This window comes from Musa acuminata, chromosome BXJ3-11 (genome assembly GCF_036884655.1).
Source record: "Musa acuminata AAA Group cultivar baxijiao chromosome BXJ3-11, Cavendish_Baxijiao_AAA, whole genome shotgun sequence".
In the NCBI taxonomy this organism is placed as follows: Eukaryota; Viridiplantae; Streptophyta; class Magnoliopsida; order Zingiberales; family Musaceae; genus Musa; species Musa acuminata.
The window spans coordinates 9,076,928-9,100,958 of NC_088359.1; the positions used below are offsets into that span (position 1 = coordinate 9,076,928).

Genomic DNA, 24,031 nt, shown 5'->3' on the forward strand with positions numbered 1-24,031 from the left:
ACGTCATGAGGTGGCATGCTATGCACCGTTAGATGAGGAGCTGATCCCTTTGGCCCTTTTTCCTCATCTCACTCTCTGCTCATGCTTATGTCAGCAAATGTATGTCTAGTCAAACGAACATTGCAGGTCTTCCCTCCCCTAAACGTCAACCTCCACGGTCAATCTTGTCTATATAAAGCACGTAAACCAATGGCTCAGCATGCACACACGCCTCTCTCTCTCTCATTCTCTCATGGAGCTCACTATATATTGTCATGGAACACCCTCTCACGGAGTCTGTCAACGGTAGCGCATGGAGGAGACGAAGTGAGCGAGGGAGAGGGAGAGGGAACGAAAGAGAGGGGGAAGATGGATCGAAGCTGTTCCGGCGGGCTGTCGTGGGCGGACCAGTGGGACAGCGCCCCCGACCCTCCGCCGCTGCACCTGGACGAGCCCGAGAAAGGTAAGACCGAGAAGAAGGGGAGGTCGTCGTCCCGGAGCAAGAAGGGCAAGGGCGGCGGCGCCTTCGGATGGATCAAGGAGCTGTGCCAGAAGAAATCCTCCAATAAATAGATGGCGCATCCTTTTTTCACTTATTTCTTTCTCCTCATAGCTGTTCTAATGCATCATTCCAAGTGTCAATGAGAGATAATAATCTTTTTTTGTCTGCTTGAATCTGTCCTAATTCGCCGTGACGAGTTCTTCAAGAAGTTTAAATGATTATTCGTGGTTGTATATATATATATATATGTATATACATATATATGTATATATATATATATGTATGTATATATGTATATATATATATATATGTATATATGTATATATATGTATATATATATATATATGTATGTATATATATATATACATACATATGTATGTATATATATATATACATACATATGTATGTATATGTACATATATATGTATATATATACATATATACACATATACATACATATGTTTATGTATATATATATGTACATATATATGTATATTTATATGTTTATATATATATATGTATATATACATATGTATATATGTATATATATATATATATGTATATGTATATGTATATGTATATAAATATATACATATATATGTATATATATATATATGTATATATATATATATATATATATATATATATATATATGTATGTATGTATATATATATATATGTATATATATATGTATATATGTATATATATATATATATATATATATATATATATATATAGACTTTGTTAACGTCAACCATGCAAGCTTTGATCGGATGATTCAATAATACTGACTGGACTCGTAAGTTTAGGAAACAAGAAATCACAAAACATATGAAGGGCACAAATCTGACATCACACCAATATATATTCATGTATTGTCTTTTATTTACAAACAAGAAAATACTTGTATTTACTAAGAAGAGAGTCTAAAATATGACCTACGCAGGTCATTACATCAAATGGACTGTTACTTGGTCAGATCATTGGTTCTGTTCAAAGATTATGTGAAGAGAGTTGCAAATGTCCATTATGACCAAAAATAAAAAAAATTAAATATAATTAATAGAAAACAAATAAATTAATATCCTAGTACAAAATTAACCTCGATAAAAGATAAAAAATAAGAAGCTAACACCATCAAGGGAAGGTGTGCCCAAAGGGCTGGCAGAAGGCGATGACTAACAAATGTAGAATAATAATTTATAAAAAAAAAAGAGGTGTTCCGTAAAAATTTCTCAAACTTATGATGCTTTTTGAGAAATTCTTAACATTATGAAAATTTTTCAGAAAGTTTGGCCATTTGTGATGGATTTAATGGAGACCAAATCGTGTGCCATAATTGATCCAAGGAAACTATGCAGCGTTATAAGCTTATAGAGGAAAGAGAGAAAACGGAGAGGCCACACTACCACCCTTTCTACTACTTACAACTTCATTTTCACAAACACCTTGCACATGTCATCCTCACTTACCACCGAATGCTGCCCTCGTCACCAGGCTGATCCCCCTCACCCATAGCTCGGCCACCTCCTCTCCACCTTCGCACACAAAGTGCACCTCCTTCATCCCGGTGGTCACCACCCGGAACAGCCCCGCCTCGTTCGCGTCGGCCTTTCCTTTCCTGTTCTTCTGGAACGCTGAGCTCCCGCCCACTGCCGCCTCCGTGCACACCACATTCCTGTGGCTCGCCTTGCCCCACCGTAGCACCCCCGCGGCCGCCTCCATCCTCAGCACCTTCCTGTGTGGCGACCCCTTCCCGCACTTGGTGTGCTTCTTGACGCGGCCGCCATGCAGGACCAGCGCACGGGCGAGCTCATCCAGTATCACGTTCTCGGCTTCCATGCCCAGCTTCGCGTTCGACCTCGCGAGCGAGAGGGCCGTCTCGCCTCTGCGCGTCATGATGTCGCACTTGGCACCGCGGAGGATCAAGAACTCGCATGTTTCTGCGTGGCCTTCCCTCGCTGCCAGCATCAGCGGAGTGCACCCGTCTCCGTCGATGGCGTCCACGTCGCTCCCCCTCTTGATCAGGAGATGCACTGCGGCCATGTTTCCCCGCCGAGCGGCAAAGTGCAGAGCGTGGAACCCTCCGGCGTTGCCTCTCTCGAGAGTGAACTCGAGCATCGCCTGCTCGAAAAGATCCCGGTTCTCGTTCGACCGAGAAAGCTCGACGGCCGTCTCCCCTGATTTGTTGCGTAGCTTCATGTTGGCGCCGGCGACGAGCAAGACGCGGAACGCATTCACGTGGCCTTCTCGGGCGGCCGCCATGACAGGGGACTGCCCGTTCTCATCCTGCTCGTCCACGTCGATGTCTGGTCGCGTCAGTAGCACCTCCAAGGACCCAACATCGCCGCACTGGGCCGCGAACATGATCGGGGAGAAGACGTTTCGATCACTTGATCGAGGAAAGGTTCCCTGCCGAATCGTGTCGAGAACTGCATGCTGGAAACTGAAGCTCCAATGGCCGGAAGCAGCGACCGTAGCGGCAGACACACCGGCCGAGCTCACCAGGCCGAGATCGGCACCAGCCGATACGAGAATTCTGAGGCATTCATCACGTTTGTAGCGTGCACATAGCATCAATGCCGTCTCTCCGGTGTCAGTTCTGGGGTTCAGGTCGCACCGTTTGTCGATCAAGATCTGCAGAACAGAGGCCAGGCCGAGTCGAGCAGCCATGTGGATCGGCCGGAACTCGATCTTCCTGCTGGTCCTGACGGGGAGCTCGCAGTCGGCTCCGCGTGCCAAGAGGGTGTCGACAGCTCGAGGATTGGCGCAGAGGATGGCGTGGTGGAGGAGGGTCCGGCCGTGATGAGGCGCGTTGGGAGAGTGATGCTGCAGGAGCATGCGGAGAATGGTGCCGGTGGACTCGAAGTACTCGACGGCGCACCAGGCGACGCTGTAGGGCTCGGCCAGCCCGGCTCCAACGCGGAACTCCTCACCAGTGTCGGCGTCCCACGACCACGCACCCAGTCTCACCTTCGCGTCCTCCCGCACGCCGGCCTTATCACACACATACGTCATGAATCTGTAGGTCGCAGGATTCAAGGCATAGGGAGTGTCAAAAATACCTGCAACAACCGCCGGACGGCGGCAGCCTGACGGCCGACGATAGCGGCGATGAGGGCGGTGCAGTCAACGTGGGTGTGCAGGGATGGTTTCAGCGAGCGGAGCAGCAAACGAGATGTTGCATTCGGATCCGCTCCACACTGCATATAGATTTGGGAAAGTGGAACTCAAACATCACCGCCATCAACAAGGCAAAGCGAATGGAAATGGGGGTATTTTGAGAGCACACCGAGTATGTACCTCGATGAGGGTGTCGACGACGTCGACGAACCCTCGGGAGGCGGCCAAGGCGAGCGCATGGGCGGCGACGGGGGGACGCACGAGATCCGATCCCATGAGAAGCTCCGCGAGCCGCGCCCTCCCGTGCAGGCTGGCCTCCATCACCGCCTCCTCGCAGGCGTGCTGCGACGCCCCGGCCTTCAGCAGCAAGGCCGCCACCTCCGCCTGCCCCTCCCTCACCGCTGCCGTTATCGCGTGTCCTCGAAACAGCTTCTGATTCACGTCGGCGCCTTTTTCCTTCACAGTCCCCCCACATTAACCAAAAACATCAAAATTAGCCAACCATAACAAATTCTTGATCTCCAGTCATCTCAATTCCACTAAATTAATCAGTAAATCGTCAAAAGAAAGATAAAGACAAGATATAAAGGAGCAGCAGAAAAGTATCAGGCGCTTTATTTCCTTTGTCTTCTTGTTTGTTCTTTACTTGCACCTGGTCAGTACCAACCCTGCATGGGTGAAGTCAGAGCAAAGCGGTACATCCATCACAAATGCGCGTTACATTAAAGATGCGATAGCAACCCTCTGATCAGGTGAAAACGGTGGCGATGAGTCGGATGCCGGCAGCGACCGCATGCGCCGAGAGCCCTTTCTTCAGGTGTTCTGAAAGCGAACAACTGGCAGCGTCGTGACACCAGACGGCCACAGGCATCCGAAATCGTACAGTCCAAAAGCCTTCCCTCTCGCAGGTGCAGTGCAAGTCGAAGATACCCCACCTCCATGCAATTAAGCAGTAGAAATCATGAGCTTTGAGAACCGTGCGAGGTCTCAAGGCCGAGGATGACGGGTCAATCAGGAAGAAAACTGCAGGGGATTTAATAGGGTGAACACACGAGGGTTCGGCCAGTTGGACGGACGAGATGCGAAGTCCCACGCGATACGGCGCGTGCGCGCTGCGGGAGTCTGAAGTAAATGGGGGCTGCCGTACGACAGCTCGCACCACTGCGAGCAAGATGGAGCGCATTCAATACCTCGCGGATATGTCGCGTGAGCTCGACGCTCCTCCCCCCACTAATTACACTTCCATGGATTGTTAGGATCAAATTCCGCACCCAATTAGAAATGGAAGGGCAATCGGCCAAGACGGTACGGAACTGGAGGCATGAAGTACGTTCAAGGCATTTTAAGAGGAGAGAGAGACGTACAGTCGTGCCAGCTGCGTGGTATGACACCACGCATCGCCGGGGACTCGAGATCACGCGAATCACGGGACGGCACCGGATCGCTAATCGGACGGTCGAGATTTTGCGATCCGAGCAATGGTGGACATCAAGAAAAAGGAAACGGATTCGACAGTCCGATAACCCATTCTATAACATTTCGGACTCAAATATAACGGATCGGGTGCAGCTTTGCGGGTCAAGAAACCGAACCCGATTGCACCCATTTAAGCAATAGAAGTATATTTTGGGAAATAATCGAGATGATAAAAGTAAAAGCAAATAAAAGGGAATTAAAATATCTTCTGTTCGCGATCTTGATCGAATGGGAATGCAGAGTAGGAAAGAGAGGGATGAGGGAGGAGATCGAACCAGGAGCAAGCGGACGAGGGCGAGATCGCCGGAGTGGGAGGCGAGGAAGAGGGCGGAAGCGTCGGTGCGGAGCTCCTCGAACTCCACCCGGACCTCATCGGCGGCCTCCTCGCGGAGGGCCACCACGGCGCGCCGCGCCCGCAAGCACACCGCGCCGGCGTAGTTCACGTCCGCCGCCGGGTCCACGAGGCACTCCGACGCGGCCACCGAGTCCCCGAGGTGCGCCGCCTCCACCAGCCGCTGCGACGCCTCCGAGCCGTAGTCGGCAAACGGAATCATCTGCTGCGCCGCCTTCGCCGCGGCTCCTCTCCCGCCCCAGTGGGCGAACACCGTCATCTCCGACGCCGATCGGGGCTCCCCGGCCGAGATATGCTTCTTGCTTCGATCGATTGCGCCTCGCACTTCTCTCCGAACTCGAAAGGAGCGAGCGCCGGGGGCAGAAAGGAGGCCGCTAATTTATATAGATGGAGGGAAGGAGGCTAAAGTAAAAGGCAGATGCGGAGGAACTCCTCCTTTTACCGGCAAGTGGAGGTGACTGGGTGGGTCCCGTCCCGTCGCGGGTGGTTACCGCTTACGGGTTGTGGCCCGAGCTGGCTTGGGTTTGAGACGGCGCCGAATGTGGCTTAGCTTATGGCTTTTTTACTGCCTCTGGTTTCCAACGTTAAATTAGAAAATATTCGATAAGAATTAAATTGTAAGCGTGCACATTAACTTTGTAAAATTTTGAAAGGGTAATCTATGAAAAGTATGAATTTTGAGGGTAATAACTCGTTAGGAAAGAACTTAATTTATTTAGGAGCCCATTACCCGTCGAATTAGTATTTTAGGTGATTTCTCAGAAAATAAAATAAAATTTTTTGGAATTCTTGAAAAACATCCTTAATTTTGAGAAATTTTCATAAATCATCCATGCCAATTTAAATTCAGAAGTATAAATTTATAGAAAATAAGAATTTGAAAATAATATAGATTGTTTGGATAGAACTCAATATATTTACCGGCCATCGAGTCTACTAAAATGTCAACAAGAATTAGAAGGAGATATCAACTAAGAGTCTGACACCACATTTTTTCTGACTCCACCTCATGATTCCACTAAGACATCAGTTATAACTTTCTCTCTCTCTTTCTATCTCTATCAATCTACTTGATCATATATATATATATATATATATATATATATATATATATATATATATATATATATATATATTATAACTCTCGACTCCCACAGCGCATTGACTAATGTTTGAGACCGGTCGAGATGACATATGCTATCATGTTAGGAGAAAGTCTACCTATCAAAAGTATTATTATTATTATAGAGAGAAGAGGGAAAATAAAATAGTAGTACCATTATTTTATAAAATAAAGGCGTTCGTTATAAGGCAAAAATACTGAAATACGATGCTCTGTGTTTTTTTTTCCCGATAATTCATCCCAACGTTATCGCAATCGAAAATGAGTAAAAAGAAGAATTGCGGTGTGCAGTCGGAGTCAAAGAGTGACTTCAAATTAAGACCAAGAGCAAACGTGGACGGCATGTGAGTTTGGATTCTGCGGGAGTCAACCTTTCCAAAACTGCCCCAAAAGCCGTCGGCAGTTGAATCCCCGAGCCAAGCCAAAAGCCTCAGCCGAGCCGAGCCAAATACCACCACGTGGATCTCGCTACACCCTCTCTCTCTCTCTCTCTCTCTCAAATGTACATTGGCTTATCAACCGTAATCTATACATATAATGCTCGATTGTCTCTCTCTCTCTCCAAATTTGAGTTAGGAAGAGGGGAAAGGAGGCTGCCACTCTGCAATGGTCATTGGAATCAGTAGCTCACCATGGAACTGCATCATAACGTGCTCATTGCCCCAACACATACAACAAGTCAACGACTCACTGGTTTGGATTCACCAAAAGTCAACCAAATGTGCATCCTAATGGCATCTTAATTCCTATGAAACATGGGAGAGAGCCACTGCTCCGAGCCATCCTGCCGAGGCTAATCCCATCGCATCGGATCCCCAGAGACTCACGTGCACTCTCTCTCTCTCGCTCGCTCGCTGCACGTTCGATGTGATACGCCCTCGCAACGAGTCAAACAGCTGCGCACAAATACGAACAAGATCTCATGTGGCATTCGAAACATAGAGTAAGAACCACGATCGATGCGTCTTCTGCTCAGGTTGTTGATTGGTCTTCGAGCGTGCAAGGTTCCATGGATGACCAATGCGAGCTCGGCGAGTTCTGCGAGAAGAACAAGTAATCTAAGCTGGAGAATGGCAAGCTACGAACTACGAGATCACATAAATTCCTGTACTTGTGACTGAGGTCGAAACTAGTAGAGTTGTGGTCGGAGGTGCCAACCTCTCACCGGACTGGTGGTTCTTCCTCTTGCTGCTGTCGTCCAGCCAAAGCCTATGGTGTAGGAGGCCATGTGCCTCCCTCGTTTGGAGCTTCCAAGAAATTGACATCCACATGAGTCATCTCCCCCCGAAGGCTTATATTCCTATGCCATTATCAACTCAGAGTCTAACCTCGTAGGCGACGCAGTAGCTCGAGGGGCTTAGCCATGGCAGAAGTCCAAGTTCATGCACTTCATTATTAGGGTGACCTGCATTAGCCAATCTTGCAAGGCACCTCCATCAAGTACACTTGTCATGCTCTTCCAAATGGTTCTGGAGGCTGTCACCATGGTCCATCAACTTCAGCAGTGAGACAAAGTCATGACAGATCCAAGGCTGCCTCCATCAAGGTCCCTCCCATGGTGTGCATGGCCTAAACAAAGTAGGGGGTGGGGGGGATCAGCAGGCATCTCTCATTGCCTGAAGCGCAAACGAGGCACGAAAGGACCCCGAGGCCTGCACTCATGTTTGCTTGTGTCCTAAAGCTCCCAAGAACAAGCAAATATCAAGTAGAACCATCTTGTCTTCACCATCGGATATCATTTCACATCCTCCTCCTCCGGTGTGCTCGGAATCATGTCACAGAGCGAATGACCTGAGGTGGAAGACATCATTTCGGGATGACAGAGTAAACATATATCATTCTGGAATGAATGCAGATAACCTGACAACGTTTGATATGCTGCACAAGTGCATACCATCTCTGAAGCAAAAACATAAGATCATTTGAAGGTAACAAAATTTATTTTGGAAGGCTCATCATCTTATCTTGTCTCAAGCTGTGTTACAACTTGCACTCATGGAAGTAGTTTCCTTCGAAGCTTACCTTCATTTGCTGTGCCTTCTTCACCTGTCAACACTGCTCTTAAACAAATGGTTTCTTCTTCAACGGGAGTTGCTCACAGCTTCTGTTCTAAGCTATAGCTTAAGCTTTAAATTGACCAAGGAAACCAGTGTCTTAAATTTGCCTCAGACACAAGTGTGTTCTAAGATAGCCACCCTGCTCATGAAAACTGTTCATTCGGTGTCTATGTTGAGAGAGTTTATTTCTCCCAGGATTTGGATCCCACAAAGTTGAAGGGGGAAATGTATATTTTACTGAATTTTCGAGTATATGTATATGTAACATAAAATGGGAAAAATGTATATGTTCTTTCGACTTATGATCGATTTCATGTTCGTAGTGGCCTTCTCGATGAAGCTTTATATTGCATTCAATTGTTTTAGGTTCCTATTACTGTTGTTCGAGATATTCTTCTTTATTTTTGGTAACATCAGGGAATCTTCTTTTTCTTTCGGACGTGTAATAATATTGAGAAAAGCTTGTTATTGATTGGAATATTAAAAAGTTCTTCGAAAACGCTCTCTTCCCCCATATAAAAGATTGTTCTTTTAGATGTTTCATGTACCAACAATTTGTAGCACTATAAGAACATGACGCTCCCACTTTGAGATCTGTCTATGGAGTGATTTTTCTTCCTCCATAGCAAATGCAAATTCACAACATGATTTGTTACAACAAAGCCAAACTTGTCAAGTGTCATTAAGACTGTTAATTTCTATGGATGACTTTACTGAAAGAAAAATGTGAATGAGCAAACATAGGTATTGACATAAAAAAGAATAATTAATCAATTGAAAGAATAGGAAAACATGCTTTCCAAGTTTTGAAAGGACAATATATATGAGGATGCCTGAATAATGTAATACAAAGAGAGAGAGAGAGAGAGAGAGAGAGAGAGAGAGAGAGAGAGAGAGAGAGAGAGAAAACCTTTGTTAGGAAAATCTAGTTCTTGAATGTTAAAAAGGATCCACCTGTTCATTTTTTATTCATTTTATCCCTACACTTTTAGACTATGGTGGCTACCTTTGTTCTTTCTCTCGCAGATGAAGCCGAGTGTGAAGAAACAAGCTTATCCGTGGCATGCCAAAATAAAGACTATATTTCCTTCTCTGTTTTATACTTTGCTAATGATTATTGCCTCCAGTTGGTGGCTCAGCTGCATTCTAGGTCAATAAAAAGAACCCCTCCACAGTATACCTGCGGTAGTAATCCATTGCCAAATAAAAATGCTACAATCATGATCAGTTCTGAATTTAATCTAGGTACTAAAGACGGTTGCAAAAATGTAAATGGCTTAGCTATAAGGTGCTTTACATGTCTCACCAATGAAGGTATTCTCCGCCTAAATGCAAAGAAGTGCAGTTTCATATAGCCATCATATTATATGTTACTAGTGTGATATTTTCAATCCAGATAGTCATGAATAAACGATGCTTCTGTATACAGTATGGTTAGGAGAATACTCAAGTAACAAGATGTATATGCTCCCTGACAGTGATACTTCTAAAGACTGGCATGTAAACTGAGGTCCTTAGCCATGCACATAAACTAAGAGTTTGTTGCAAAAAAGCTTTCCATCCATTTCCGGCTAGCAAACTCATTCCGTTTATTGTGAAAATGTTAAGACCTCTGATTTCTTCCTCCTTTCATTGTTTCCATGTTAGTCGTCAAATAGCCTAAGTAATCCAAGCAATGGATTTGGATTAAAGCCTAGGCAGTAGGATGATGTAATCTTGTCACTTTTTGAGTTAGCCAACACATAACCGAAGCTTCATACTATTAGCATTCTTGAAAAATTAGCATTTAAGCATACCCTAACTCTTGAAGTGCGATTCTAAAAGCATGTGAAGAAAAATAGTCATTTGTCAAATCAACCAGCCTTTACAAGTACAAGATATATATTGAAATCCCAAGTGATACAATATATATGCTACACATATGTTCCTACATGAATATTTGTTCAGAGTATGAACTTGTACAATCTTTCTTTTAAGATAAGATGAATAATTTGCATGAATGGAACATAAATTTATCAAAATAATTTGATTATCTCACTAATATGCATCTTCATCTTACTGATCACACATATGACATGCTTAGAAACCTAAAGACCAGTAATCATGTAAATGTCAATATGATATAATTAAAAAAATGATCCAAGAAGAATGAAAAAAAAATTAAAAATTTCTAGGAGTCCATGGAAAGATTGTAGATTCAGTATAAAGCATCTTAGTTATCGACAAAGCACCAAGTTCGAAAGTTCTTGAGGATTGAAGTGATACCTAAAATATAACATCAGATAGGCAAAAGTGATTGTCTCTCATCATGTCCAGTGCGATGATTTACCTGAAAGGAAGAAAATATGATGTGCAAGGATATTCTAATTTATAATTAACAACTAAGTGGATATATATATATATATATATATATATATATATATATATATATATATATATATATATATATATATATACACACATATATATATGGGCGCATGATTGTCTTACATCTTCAGCAGCACCAGCAGTCATGTTTATGAAAGAAGCATCCTTCGACCTGAAAGTGGAGACAAACGAATTTCAAGCGAATAACATCCTATTCAGATAAAGGCAATCTAAAAGATGTAGTACATTTGGCATCCAGGATTTCTCTTTTAAAAAGAAATTCAAAATCTGAGACTAACTCGAATTCAATATAAAGTATTATTTCCCAAAACAACTTAGTGGGTAGGCCAACTTGTTAATCACTTGCATTACGACCATTACTGAGCAGGACATCCCTTAACACATTAAAAAGAAAAAGGGAAATATCGAAAGTACTTAAAGAAGTGATCAATGGAACCCTCTTAGATTAAACTGCTGCTAAGGTGAACATTATTCTAAAAAAAGATAAAAAACGGAAGGATGCACCTTGGATGTTGAGCTTCTATCATTTCTAATTTTCCAACTTGTGTCTCATCTTTGACTTTGGCCATGGGGGAGAAGAACTGAGAGAAAAAATGTCAAGGTTGTCAAGGAAATGAATGGCTGCAATAATCTTAATTCTTAAGACACATTTGGCAAATACCTGGTGCATAGATATAAAGACTATGGAGATCCCCAAGATAAAGTTCACGGTCAATGTATGACCAAATAAAGCAGCAGACGCGATGCCAGTAAAAATTGTAGCAACGGTGGATGAATATTTTTTCAAGATTGTGTCTGCAAGAACATAGGATTAAGATTATAAAACAAAAAAGCCCCAAAATATTTGGGAAAGAGAAATAAGGGTGTTCAGTCATTGGTAAGCAACACAAGAAACACAGCATTTGTTCCAATTTACCAGCATATTTGAAAAAGAACGATGAAAGTATGCCCTGTGCTGCATTGTTGCAAATCAGAAACATTGTAGCTTTTGAATGCCCTTCAAGAATATTGAAGCTACCAGGTCCTGTCAAAGTTTGAGAATATGAAATCAAAGAATAATTATTATCTCCAGTAAAGGGCATCAGAAACTGCAGAGAGTATGCACAGACCTTAAAACATATAGTCATATACATCACCATAAACAATCAACAAAACCATCAGATAAAATGACGACACAAAATCACTAATATCTATTACTGATTGACTAAATAGGCTGTTTTGGTCCATATAATACATCTATATGCAATTGTATGTGTCATGAACAAAGGTGCACATGTATATGTAATAGAGAGAAAACATGAACAGGACTGAGTTAGGAGAATTAATCGAACAAAAAAAAGTACATGTAGTAACAGACACAAACCTGTATGTCTGTGACTCTGAATTATAAGGAAAAGTTGATAATAACAAATATAACATAAATATGAAGTGAACCATAAGTATCTTCAAAGTATTTATTTCAATTTATCTGTACGTGTCTATGCATAAGGCCATTTGGAGTCTTGGACATGATTGCAGCGAGATTCAGTACAACTCCAGACAGGAGGTGCCATGCTTATATGAATACACAAGTGTTGGCGTTTGATACAATCAAGTTACTTGTGTGTGATGGCATATTGGGTTAAAACTAATTCAAGTACTACAGTACACCATAATATTACTACATCAAGAATTTAAATCTCAGACTTGGTACTGGTTTCAGTAATTTACTATAGTAGTATGGTATCCGAATACCAGGCAGTAGACTAGTCAGTACCATCCAATATCACCTGCACTGACCAGTACTCAACCATATGCTTCGTTACTGGTCCTTGCTCGGACCTATAATTAATCGTCCATACAGTACATACCAAATGGTATTTGAAAGTTGAAACGTGAAACCATGATGTGCATTTTTCCGTGCTTTTAGGATCTTTTAGACATAAGCATACAAATATGCGAGAAGGAGATGCATTGACTGAAGGGTATATAAGTGGTTGAAGACCAAAGAGGAATGATGAGAGGGTAGATCTCTGATCATAAATCCAAGACAAAATAAGTACTATAGAAATTACAAATCCAGGGAGTAAACCTTCAAAGCCCCCATAAATTGAGCCTTAATGTGTAGATGCAAATAATTCAATATAAGAACAAGCATAAAGTTGCAGCTTTTACAGGAAAACAAGCAGCTGGTGAAATATTTATGGCTTAAACAAAATCACCAAACGGTCAATCAAGTCTCTAAGATTTTTTTATGCCAATGCCTGGAAAGTTTCTATTGACATCTGGATCCTACACCAATGTCACAAAGATTGTATTGCAGAATTTTCAGTGGGGCAAATCATAAAATTTCCCATTAGTGCATGCATCATAAGTGGCACCCAAAGCTTTGCTTACATCTTAAGTACTCTATCAGCAAAACAGAAAAAAAGAAAAAGAATGGAATGGAACTCTCATCTTTTCTTTGTCAATTCACATAAGCTTGCCCTTTTTGCTTTAGCATTATCGTATAGAAAAGTCATAAAGGTTCTTCAGAGTCCTAAAAATCCAAAAGGGAAACCCAAGATGCTCGCGTCAATGAAGCCCGGGGAAGGACAATGTACACAACTACACATCAAAAGTGTCACCAAAAACTTCAATTACCACTTAAGTGCTATCTCGGCAAAAAATGAAAAAAGAAAAAAAGGAAAGGGACTCTCTTTTCTTGTTTATTCATCTATATTAGCCCCTTTTGCATTGGCATGATTATACAAAGAAAATATAGAGAAACTTCATAGCTCAAGGTAAACCCAGTGCACACAGCCCTTACCCTACAATTGGAAAGATTGTTTCTGTAACTCAAATACTGATCACTCTTTGTACCAAGGTTCTCTCTCAGTTCAGAGAAAGATGATCTATCCACATTTCATTTAGTTCCTTAACTAGTTGACCTACGCAATAACGTCACAACTTGTTCCCCTTCAGATTCTTCATCTAATTTGTGCCTTTGCAAGGAATGGTGCTCTGCAAAATAATACCTATCACAACCTTTTGATTTATGGCTAGCTATATTCCTTTTGAACTATCAGACTTAACTTGTTTTATGCGAGCCTATAATGAGTAATGACAAAAGATCTAGAGATATTTAACATCAGAAGTAGAGAAACTCAGCACAAAACATCCGTTTGTAAAAATATTTACTTGCTATTCCTAGTAAATACTCCATTGAAGTAGCTGAAACTTCTACAGAGAAGATTCCTTTAGTGCTTGAAATTTTGATGGTTGTTAACCTGGTATAGCATATTGCCAAGAAGTTTCTGGTTAAGTTCTTCAATCTTCTTATGTTTTTTATTCAAAGATATAGCTTTAAAAAAATATGATGGATTTCCAATCTCAGGGATTTATCACTTTCAAGCTCCAGCTTTCTTCTTTCTCCAAACCTCAGATGATGCCATTTCTTTTTTAGCATGCCAGGCTAGAAGTTGTGTTATTACGATCGTCTTTAATGTAAAAAAAAACATAAGAAGGGAAAGAAAACAGGGGAGAACCAAGTTGTCCAAGAAACGCTGTAATGAACTGGAACAACAAAGCACATAAACTTTGTTAGCATGACCTGTACAGGAACTATATATCTCAATTCAAATCCAAAGAATACACTAGCGCAGCAAGGACCAAACTAATGTCATCACAAGTAGTCTGTTCAAGTAATTTAAAGCACTGATCAGAAATAGCATACCAACTCTGTGTATAGAGTCTATAGACTGTCATATATTAAGCATACGTTTCAAGCAGCAATACTAAAAATATGCACCTTTGAAAATGGCAGTCCCAACAATGCCCAAAAAGTTGAATATTGCTCCATAACCATATAAAAACAAGTTCTGCAAAAATGAGTTATAAAATGAAAATATGGCCTTCAAATAAGCATAATATTATGCAAGTAAACTTGCAGAGAGAAAACATATGCTAAAGGCAATATGACAATCCTCCTTAAGCTACTCATTTACTGAAAATGAGATCAGCAAGACTACATTCAATTGTAAAGAGTCACCTGAAGGTAGATACTTGTCTCAAATTGACTTTTTAAAGCATATTCATTGTAAACAGAAGCCATTGATGGAACAGTAACCTGCAATTTCAGGATACAATGTGAGTATTTAGGACAGAGCAAGATTATATAAGCTATACAAATAGGAATCTTCATACATCCAGGTTTCACCAATCACCTAGATAGCTACTCATTCAAAACATAATATAACAAGTTATTCATCCTTTACCTTGTCTAAGAAAAATTTCATGAGGTAATATTAACTACTAGATGGACTAATATGATACACCGACACTAAAATTCCACGTGGGATCATATCTGGAATTTGTCATATGCTCAAAAGTTCACATCTTAACTTGTTTGACATTCCTGCAGATTAAAAAAAAGGAACTAACAACTTAAAAATCATATAGCAAGACATGGTTTGCGGTTGTACTTTAAGATGTTCACATAACCCAAATTATTAGAGTTCTACTCTCAAACTGAATATCATGCAAAAACAAGATATAGTAAATTGACGAATATAACATTACTGAAGTGCTCTGATCAAAATGACATGAATTATCAACAATCAATTATTAAAAAATGAAAAATTCCCCCAAAAAAATTACCATCTAATTAGAGGAAACAAGCAAAAATTGATTTATTGCAAAACTCTGAAAGAAACAATACAAAATAAAGAATATAAGTGTCAGTGACAAAACTTACAAAAACTAATGTATAGACATAAGCAATCATTGTAATAGGAAGACCCAATGCAGTGGAACCCTCAGGCAGTGATCGAAGCTGATTAATGCTTATCCCGATTAGCAAAAGTGCAAGAGCCTCCCACTGCCCATCAACAAAAAGAATAAATGAGAAACTTAAACGACAATATCAAATAATTATAGCTCAAATGCATGATATTACAATCGTCAACGAGTTATATGACTCATGGTTAAGCTCCCCACAAGATCATCTGGTATCAAGCACTGACAGCAGTATCATATCATATTTCACATTGAAAATTCCTTCTACGATGACAGAAGACATTTCTAGTTTTCATCCATAAAAGTACATAACACATGAATTGCAACTCATTCCAGAATCGACACTTACTTGAATTATGGAAAATCGTCTTCGCATTACGATCTTTAAAAGGACAGCAATCACCAAAACCTACAAGAATTTGCATAAATGCAACACTCTATCAGTGATTTGCTTCAATAAAATTCAGTTCTCACAATCTTGTATGAACAAGCCTAGAAAATGATGGAAGAGGATATGATACATCATCACAGCATAAAAGATCAAGTCATTGAAAAATATTAAATAGGTTAATAAAAGAATAAGCAACTTAATTCATCGTACACAACAGTATGTGAAAGAGAGCTAGCTGAAAATTATAATTTGCAGAAATACATTTGTTCTGTCATATATATAACCAGATACAACCATATACTATTCCGCTTTATAAAGTCCTTAGAGCTAGTCAACAATGTTCATGTCTATCAAATATATTTGTGAGCATAGAGATTTGTATCAATAATATGACATTTTTATCCTTGTTTTACCAACCAAAATCTGTAAATCAACTTGGAAAATCACTGTAAAATCGTCATATAAAATACATAAAGAGAACTCCTTTGAGAACATGTCCTCTATCTCTATTTAATGTCAATAATCAATACTTATCATTCCAGCAGTGCTTCACTAAAAAAACTACTTTGATATAAATGGTTTAGAATCACTTAGTGTAAAGCCTAAACATTTATATAGAAGCAATACCTTCAGGTTGCTCAACATTTTCACAGTTGCAGGATTAAAGTATAACTGCAAAGAGAGTGAAATTAATAAATAGACAATCATAAGCATATGAAGCACTCCAATCTAGCAATAGAACAAGCAAACATAGGCAATTGTAGGTTATAATTTTGTCAAAATGTACAAAGCTAGATATATACCTGCATGATAAACTTTAGGTAGTTGTTAATTGCATATAGAAGAGCAGGAACAGCTAGAAGCACATTATTCCGAGCTGCCTGTAAAATGTGGCACAATCTCCAAATCAAATCATAGCATGAGCATATCATGTAGAAAGACAAGAATTTGATAATGATCTTATGAATTTAATGAATATGCAGTAGCTCTGAACATAAAGGAGAACAGAGCAGAAAAAGAACAACAGATAAAGCAAGCAAGAACATATAAGAAATGATATTCAGCATGCAACACCTTCAGTAATAAGACATCTTCTTGGATACTCTCTGCATAACTGGAAGTTTCAATTATAGGCAAGCAGAAGCAATGAATTACATTCCTTGACAGCTCTCATGAGTATAGAATCTAAACTCAATGTTGAACAATAAAAGAGTACAAGTCATCAACCTTCCCCACTTTTTCTTACTCCTGGTATTGAAACCAATGCACAAAGAATGAAGGATCTATAGATGCTCCAACTTAAATATTATTTCACTACAATTTTTTACAAGCATATAAAATGATTAATTTGAATAAAAAGTTAACTACAGATTTATCACTATTCTTTCACGCTTTCTTAAACATCCTCTCCAACATTGATACTCACACCAACAAATATAAAATAAGGAGAAATTGATACACAATTATGGAAATAGATATGTTGTGTAAAAAGTTGTAGAAGATCAAACACAACCTTAGGATTCCAAGTTGATTTTATACAAATTTAAAAAATACAACTGATAAACTGTAATATTTAAAAAGTGATTACTATTTTACCCAAGGTATACAGTTTCGAATAATACCGCTCGGTATGGGCGGTATGTATCGATCCGTCAGCTGATCGGTACACGGACCGCCCGTTAACTAACGATATATATGTATATATATATGTATATATATATTTATATATATATTTTTTAAGGTGACGACGCCCGTGAGGGAGAAGGAATATATATATATATATATATATATATATATATATACATATATACATATATATACATATATATATACATACATACATATATATATATATATATATATATATATATATACTGAACGGTATACCGCTTAGTATACAGTATCGTACCGAACCGAACGAATGTCGAAATGCCGGTACGGTACGATATTTCAAACCTTGATTTTACCTGTCTATACCCAACACAAATATGTTTCACCTCTGCATACAAAAATTAGTGAATAAAAAATGAAATATCTGGATCCATACTCATCCTAACACATGGACCTGTTCCATTAGCTAAGGCACTTCGGACACATCATTTGGTGGCTAAGTGCAATGCAGGTAGCATTTCCTTGAAAAAAGATACCTTTGCAGGAGTCTACTTCAAAAGTTGAACACTTATAGCTTTCTGTTATATGGTAGAAGAAAGGGAGTGAAGGGACAAGAAAATTGAGAGGAAGGTCAGCAATGAGCAGTGTGAAAGACTGCCAAGGATGCATAAGCTCAAATTCAAGCCCACTGATGTGGCACATGAAGTACGCAGAAAGGAAGCACCTTCTGTTAGCCTAAAATGTTATCCCAGTTAGTGACAGGAGACTTTCAAGGACAGTGGAAAATTTCTGTTGCGAGACTGAATAACAACTGCATCACATATGCAGTTTCTTCTCAGTTAAATGCAATGCACGATAAAAAAAAAAATGCAATCCACAATGATCTATTAATCATCTGGTAGGCATTTACTAGAGCACTCCAGTCCACCTGGCAAATACTATAGATCAAGAAATACTTTGCCAAAAGATACAGCTCAGGAAAGAGTTTTGGGAAAGTTATAGACAACAAGCCCCAAGAAATTACCAAATATACTGAGCCATATTACTCTTCAATATTTATTTAGTTTTTCTTTCTTCTAAGGAAGTTAAAAATTATTAAAACCCTATATAAAGAAATAATTGTTTTACTTGTCTCTAACAAACTTTATATAGGAAAGCAGCATAGCTATAAATTTTATCAAAGAATATAATAACTACTGAAAAATGGATAACATGATGCTACAAAATAAAAAATGTTCACATAAATAGAATGACCACAACAAAAGTTCAAAAGAGAAAATATGAACTATATAAAACTTGATCATAACATCAATTTCGATCATGCAGAGGCATTACCTGTACAAATGTGGAAATTGACAGAAGGGGTTTTTCTCCAACTTTCTGCCTTCTAGCCTGTAAAGTGATGAATAGAACAAATAACAAACCATCTACTAGCCATATAAAGCTTCACAACAGAAAGAGCAAAATCCCTACCACATGTTCAAATCATATATCTATAAACTATGCATGTGGAGAGAAAGCAAAGGACTTCTTCGAAAGAAACATATTTTAAAGACATAAATAAAAGCTAAATAATGCCTCTCAATATGGTTGATGGATGGTCCTCAACACATTCAAGGATAATGACGCTATGCATCCATAGCACTCTTCCTTCCAATCTCACAACAGTAGAGATACTGCCTGCGTACCAATCCAAACCCTTGGCACAGTCCTCAAAATGATTATGCTCACTATGCAGATTTTACAAATGTTATGACCAACCGCTAGATCTGATATCAATGTCCAGGTTCCTTAACAACACAAGTCCAGACAAGATTTTATTTACAAAAAACATTTGGATGGCTGATAAAAAACTTCCATATTTGTGGCAGCATGAGATCATGCAACTAGAGACAACCTCGTGTAGGTTTTTTTTCAGAAAGGTAACAGTCTCAAAGGGGAGATTTACAAGATCCATTTAGAGAAAAGTATCTCATAAATTAAATTCTAATAAGAAATGAGGTTACTACACAAACCTGGAATAATAACATAATGATGGCAAAGAGTACTTTAGCAACCTCTGTCAAAAAATTTACACTGATGGGGCTAAACTTGAACTTCCCATCCACCTTGGACATATAGACTAGTATAGGCTGCAATAAATCACAAAATCTGGTCAAGTGTCACATTAAACAGATCGATGCAATGCCAGTCAAAATGCATTCAAAGTAACACACCAGAAGCAACTATATAGTGCAATATTATTGGAAATGAACCAGCAAATGCAATAGAGTGTAAGAAACTCTGCACTATGAACATTGGGAATTTACATATCAGGACGCAAGCTGAAAATGTATCAGTGCTTGAATTCATGTGTTTAGTGATAATGGCCATAAGGCAACAGATAAGAATCTACAATCCAATTGCATCTTTTGATAAACACGGAAGCTAACCGAGTCATGAAGATTAAAATGAAAGCACTCTACCGTTATGTATTCCAAAATTAAACTAAATCTGGAGATTATGAAGACAAATTGATCGAAATTACCTGGAGACCAACCAAGATACAATCGCCCATGACGAGGAAGTTGAGAGCACGATATTTTGATGATACTTGGTTCCTATGCTTATCATATGCCCTTGATACAGATCTGGGGCTTGGTGAGACAAATTTGGAGTGGCAGACGCTGCATTCTACCATCCCGTTCTTTATCATCTCAAAAGAGGACCTTTTGTAAGCAATACTTGGCTGCTACACGGCCAATAGCAGCAGCAGCAGCAAACCTGAGACCACGAGAGCATATAATAAAATCATCAATCATTACAGAAGGTAAAAATTAGTCATAACAAGTGAACACGAAAATTAAAAATAAAAAAATAATCCTTTAGAAGCACAACAAACCAAAAAAAACATTTACTTAACCAAACAAATATATCACTTGCTCATATGATTTCTTTTTTTCACAAATTTCCAGGTCGAACACAGAGAACAGAACATATTACTCCCCGAATCGAATGGTGGAACTCATTTCTCCATATTACCCGTAGCAGTGGAGAAACAGCGATTTCCTTATGCTCCCAAACAAAATCAAACATCAGAATCATTTGAATTTCCTTCTCAGCTACCAAACAGAAAATCGAAAAAAAGAAGTAACAGCAAAAACCCGCATCCCCGCCACTATTATCGACGACACAAATCCGAGCCGATAAAGAAAAGAACCATATGCAGAATCGCGATCAAAGATTCGAGAACCGGCCAACAAATCAGATCTAGGCCCACCTAGCTCGGCTTCGATCGCATTTATCCACGGATCAAGGAGCCTGAGACCAGATCCAATGCAATCGAGCAAACGCGATAAATATTACCACCTTCGGATACAACCAGAATCACACAGTCGAGGGGCCTTCTTGATTTCCGGACGGGATCCGGAGATGGGTAGGGTTCTTTGATCCAGATTCAAAGGGCGCGGAGAGAAGGCCGAGAAGAATAACAGCAAAGAAGGGGAAGTCGCTTCGCCGCCGTTTTATAAGACAGAGCCAAAATATTCTTGGACTTTAACCCACCGAACGTACCAGTCCGAGAGGAATAGAGTGGGGCCCATCGGTGATAGGAATAGAGCAGACCTTCTCGCTCGGGTCTCCGACGGCCGACACGAAGCCTCGCGCGGGCCATTGGGTGACTGGGATGAGTGAGACCCACCTGTGGCCAGCCGTGTGCAGCCAATAGCCGTGCGAGAAGCTGAAGTCGGTCACTTGCGGTCAGCGCTTTTACAGATCCAATGGCGGTGTTATCCTCCGGAGGTCATCGTTTCCCACTGTGGAAGTAGTCGCAGCGGTTGCAGTCACGGAGGACCATGGTCAACCGGGGGGAAATGCTCCGCCTTTCCTTGCGACCAACCTTTTCCGATGTGTCAGGCTGATGGTCTGTTCATTTATAAGTCTACACAAGAACTAAAATTAAAATGAGAAGTGCCTTGTACCCTTAGAACAAAAAAGACATGGTCATGAGCTAGAGAGTTTAATGACCTATCAGCATGGTTGAAACTTATAATATTCGACCCATAATATTTATTAACTGGCTAGCAAAGAAAAATATTATATCTAAAATCAAGATTTTGAGATTCCAAAAGATTTCTTGGTTGGAATTGATGCAATTGACAAGTGGAGAGGGTCTGTCCACACGTCCAATGTATGTAGATCGTGTTAAAGAGCTTGCTCGAGTATTTTGTGCAATTCTACCATTAACGTGGAAGCAGTCATACAAGGAAATCTCGATCGTTGTCATTAATAGCATATTAATCATCTGCGAGACTGTCACTAATAGCATACTCATCACCTGCAAATCCAGTGATGGGTCAAAAGATCCATCGCATTCAAGTCGAAAATAAGAGGATACTTTTTGTGGAGGTTACGTCATGCTTGTTCCCTCAAGATATATTTATTAGTTTTGTTTAAACTATATATAGAAAGGTAAACTTAAGTTTTTTTTTTTAAGATTTATTTATGAAAATATTTTAGTGATTTTTTGAGAAAACTTAAAGTTTTGAATTTTTTTTTATGTGATAGTGCTCCTCGTTTTCAAAATATCTAAGAGATATTTTTCCTAAGACAACTTTAATTTTTGAGTTTTTAATTGAACACATTTAAAAATGTATTTTTAAAGTATTTTATGCTCCACAAAATTAATTAAGGTTCAGATTTTTTTTATTATACTAATGATATTCAAAAATATTATAATTCAATCTTAATTAGTTTAAATTATCATAAAATATTAATTATTATCTTTATTATATTAAGAATTTTATAATATTTTATTTATTTTTTAAAACATAAGAACATTTAGATATATTAACTTTAATTATTTATATTTTCATAAGTTCTTTTTGTTAGGATCAAGAGCACTAAGAGTTCGTACGATTAAAAAAGTGTTCGTACGATAAAAGCGATTTCGGTAGAAAAGCCGATTCGTAAATCTCCTTAACTTGTAATCAAGCGAGATGTAGTTAAAGGAAATCTATGAAGGCAGTTTGCAGTTATGATAAAAGTTAAAATGTAAGTGCAAACTGAAATATGATGTTCGTACGATAAAACCGATTTACGTCTAAACGCCAATTCGGAAAATACTGAACTTTGAAACACGATCGTAAATGTGCAGAAGGCAGTAAGCTATTGAGGAGGTTTGCAGTAAGGATAAGATGCTCAAAGTAAATGCAAACCGAGAAGACGGTAGTTTATAGTGGTTCAGTCAATCGTGACCTACATCCACTCCTCCGATTCCTCTTCCATCGAGGCCACCGACATCCACTAACGATCTTCCTTTACTAGGCGAAGATCAACCTCCTTCTTACACCCCTCTTACAACCTCTTACAAGTGGTTCACCCTTTTACAAAGATTTCAATGAAAAGAAAGGAGGTGAACACTCAAGCTATTGAAAACAAGACTTTTCCTAAAGCTTTTCTCAACTTCTAGCTTCACAAAAGGTTGTAATCTTAGCTGAGATTTGAGGGGTATTTATAGGCCTCAAGAGGATTCAAATTTGGGCTCCAAAATTTGAATCCTCTTTGGTTCTCGATGCTGGTGGTGCCACCGCCTGTCAGTGGCGGTTGCACCTCCTGCCAGAGCTCGAAGACCGAGCTCAAGCGGTGCCACCGCCTGACTGAGGCGGTTGCACCGCTCAGCCAGAGCTTGGAGACCGAGCTCAAGCGGTGCCACCTCCTGTCAGGGGCGGTTGCACCGCCTATTCTCGCTCGGAGACTGAGACCAGGCGGTGCCACCGCTTGGCTGGGGTGGTTCAACCGCCTAGCAGAAATCAGGGTCCGAATGGGTTGATCCATTCGGCCTAATTTGGGTTTTTCAGGGGCCCAATTGCCCCAAGATTAAGTTAATGGGATCACCTCCCATTTCTAACTTAATCATTGTGCTAACTACGATGTTTCCTAAGACATTTACTGTAACTTGCTCCGGTGCGTCAATCGCTTCTTCCGGCGAGCTTCCGGCGAACTTCCGTTGATCATCCGATGAACCCTCGGTGATGCTCCTGCGGACTTCCAGCAAACTCCTGGACTTGCAACGATCCACTTGGCGAGTTCTGACGAGCTTCTTTGGCAAGCTCCTGGACTTCTCGGATTTGTTCCCGCAGAACCTCCGATGACCATCTGGACTTCCGTCGAACTCTCGAACTCCCAACATGATTATAGTCTTGACTCCAGCGCAACTCTAGCTGCATATCTTACTTCCATCGTAGTTAATCTTGCACATATAAAAACAAAACTTCGATCAAGACAATTAATCCTA

General features: G+C 40.1%; 2 protein-coding genes across 2 annotated transcripts; both read right to left on the reverse strand.

Moving 5' to 3' along the window:
• Positions 1-1,820: 1,820 nt before the first annotated feature.
• Positions 1,821-5,795, reverse strand: LOC103971194 (uncharacterized). Its single transcript, XM_009385155.3, has 4 exons — positions 5,356-5,795; positions 3,785-4,060; positions 3,547-3,684; positions 1,821-3,478 (listed from the first exon to the last, which is right to left on the reverse strand). Exons 1-4 carry the CDS (start codon positions 5,689-5,691, stop codon positions 1,946-1,948), a joined length of 2,283 nt encoding a protein of 760 aa, XP_009383430.2. The 5' UTR covers positions 5,692-5,795; the 3' UTR covers positions 1,821-1,945.
• Positions 5,796-9,512: 3,717 nt separating this feature from the next.
• On the reverse strand, positions 9,513-21,338 carry LOC103971195 (CMP-sialic acid transporter 4). The gene is made up of 16 exons (XM_009385156.3): positions 21,017-21,338; positions 20,285-20,520; positions 19,773-19,889; positions 19,093-19,149; positions 16,950-17,027; positions 16,774-16,818; positions 16,105-16,164; positions 15,715-15,837; positions 15,010-15,087; positions 14,770-14,839; positions 11,917-12,024; positions 11,662-11,795; positions 11,505-11,581; positions 11,103-11,151; positions 10,878-10,941; positions 9,513-9,792 (listed from the first exon to the last, which is right to left on the reverse strand). The coding sequence occupies exons 2-15, from the start codon at positions 20,450-20,452 to the stop codon at positions 10,891-10,893; spliced, it is 1,215 nt and encodes a 404-aa protein (XP_009383431.2). The 5' UTR covers positions 20,453-20,520; positions 21,017-21,338; the 3' UTR covers positions 9,513-9,792; positions 10,878-10,890.
• Between the last annotated feature and the right edge of the window lie 2,693 nt (positions 21,339-24,031).